We start from the raw sequence: 744 nt of genomic DNA, 5'->3' as shown, positions 1-744 counted from the left end.
GGGGGGGACACGACATGACACGGGCACGGTGCAGCCCACGGGAGAGGGGACAGGCATCTTGCACCCACGGGAGAAGGGACAGGGCCACCCACAGCAGCTGGGACAGGGCAACCCACAGAGGAGGGGACAGGGCCACCCACGGGACAGCAGACACCCACCTTGTGCCCACAGAAGGGGGGAGAGGGCAGCCAATGGGAGAGGGGACAGGGCCACCCATGGGAGAGGGGACCGAGCAGCCTACGGGAGAGGAGACAGGCACCTCGCACGCAGAGGAGAGGGGACAGGGCACCAGAAAGCACAGGGGACTCCCCTGTACCCCTCCCAAGTTCCTTCCTTCAGACTTTCAGGACCCCTATATGGTCCCCGTAGGGGACAAGGGACCCCGCTCCCCCATCCTCCTGCTTCAGGGACAGAACACCTCCCTGCACCAGGGGCCATGTCCTTCAGCGGAATCAGCCCACGGGTGGGGGGAGCTGTGGGAATGGGCACGGGGTTTCCAGGCTGGCGTGAGCAGTGACGTTGCCCCATCTCTCAAATCTCTCCTCAGCTCTAACACTCACATCTGCCTCGCGGGGCTCCGGGTGCTGAGTCGAACGGGAACTGGGTGGGAAGGGCTGAGATGAGCTGTGCCAATGGCTGCTGGGGGCCAGCGAGGGAGCCTGACTCATCCCGCGCCCATGATGGCTCACTGCCGGCCTCGGGGTTCCTGGCAGCAGCTGTCCCCGCAGATGCGACCCGGCGTAC

At 65.7% G+C, this 744-nt stretch overlaps 1 protein-coding gene across 1 annotated transcript in view; it reads right to left on the bottom strand.

Annotated features, from left to right (window-relative positions):
* Positions 1-668, bottom strand: part of LOC104293987 (interferon regulatory factor 4-like) — a 4,231-nt gene extending 3,563 nt beyond the window's left edge. Inside the window, exon 1 of the mRNA XM_009893542.1 lies at positions 561-668. Coding sequence (XP_009891844.1) covers positions 561-668 — 108 coding nt within the window. The remainder of the gene's footprint in view (positions 1-560) is intronic.
* Positions 669-744: the final 76 nt, after the last annotated feature.

This window comes from Charadrius vociferus, unplaced genomic scaffold (genome assembly GCF_000708025.1).
Source record: "Charadrius vociferus isolate BGI_N301 unplaced genomic scaffold, ASM70802v2 scaffold259, whole genome shotgun sequence".
Taxonomy (NCBI): domain Eukaryota; kingdom Metazoa; phylum Chordata; class Aves; order Charadriiformes; family Charadriidae; genus Charadrius; species Charadrius vociferus.
The sequence above is the reverse complement of the archived record's forward strand: the minus strand, read 5'-3'. Positions and strand labels throughout refer to the sequence as shown.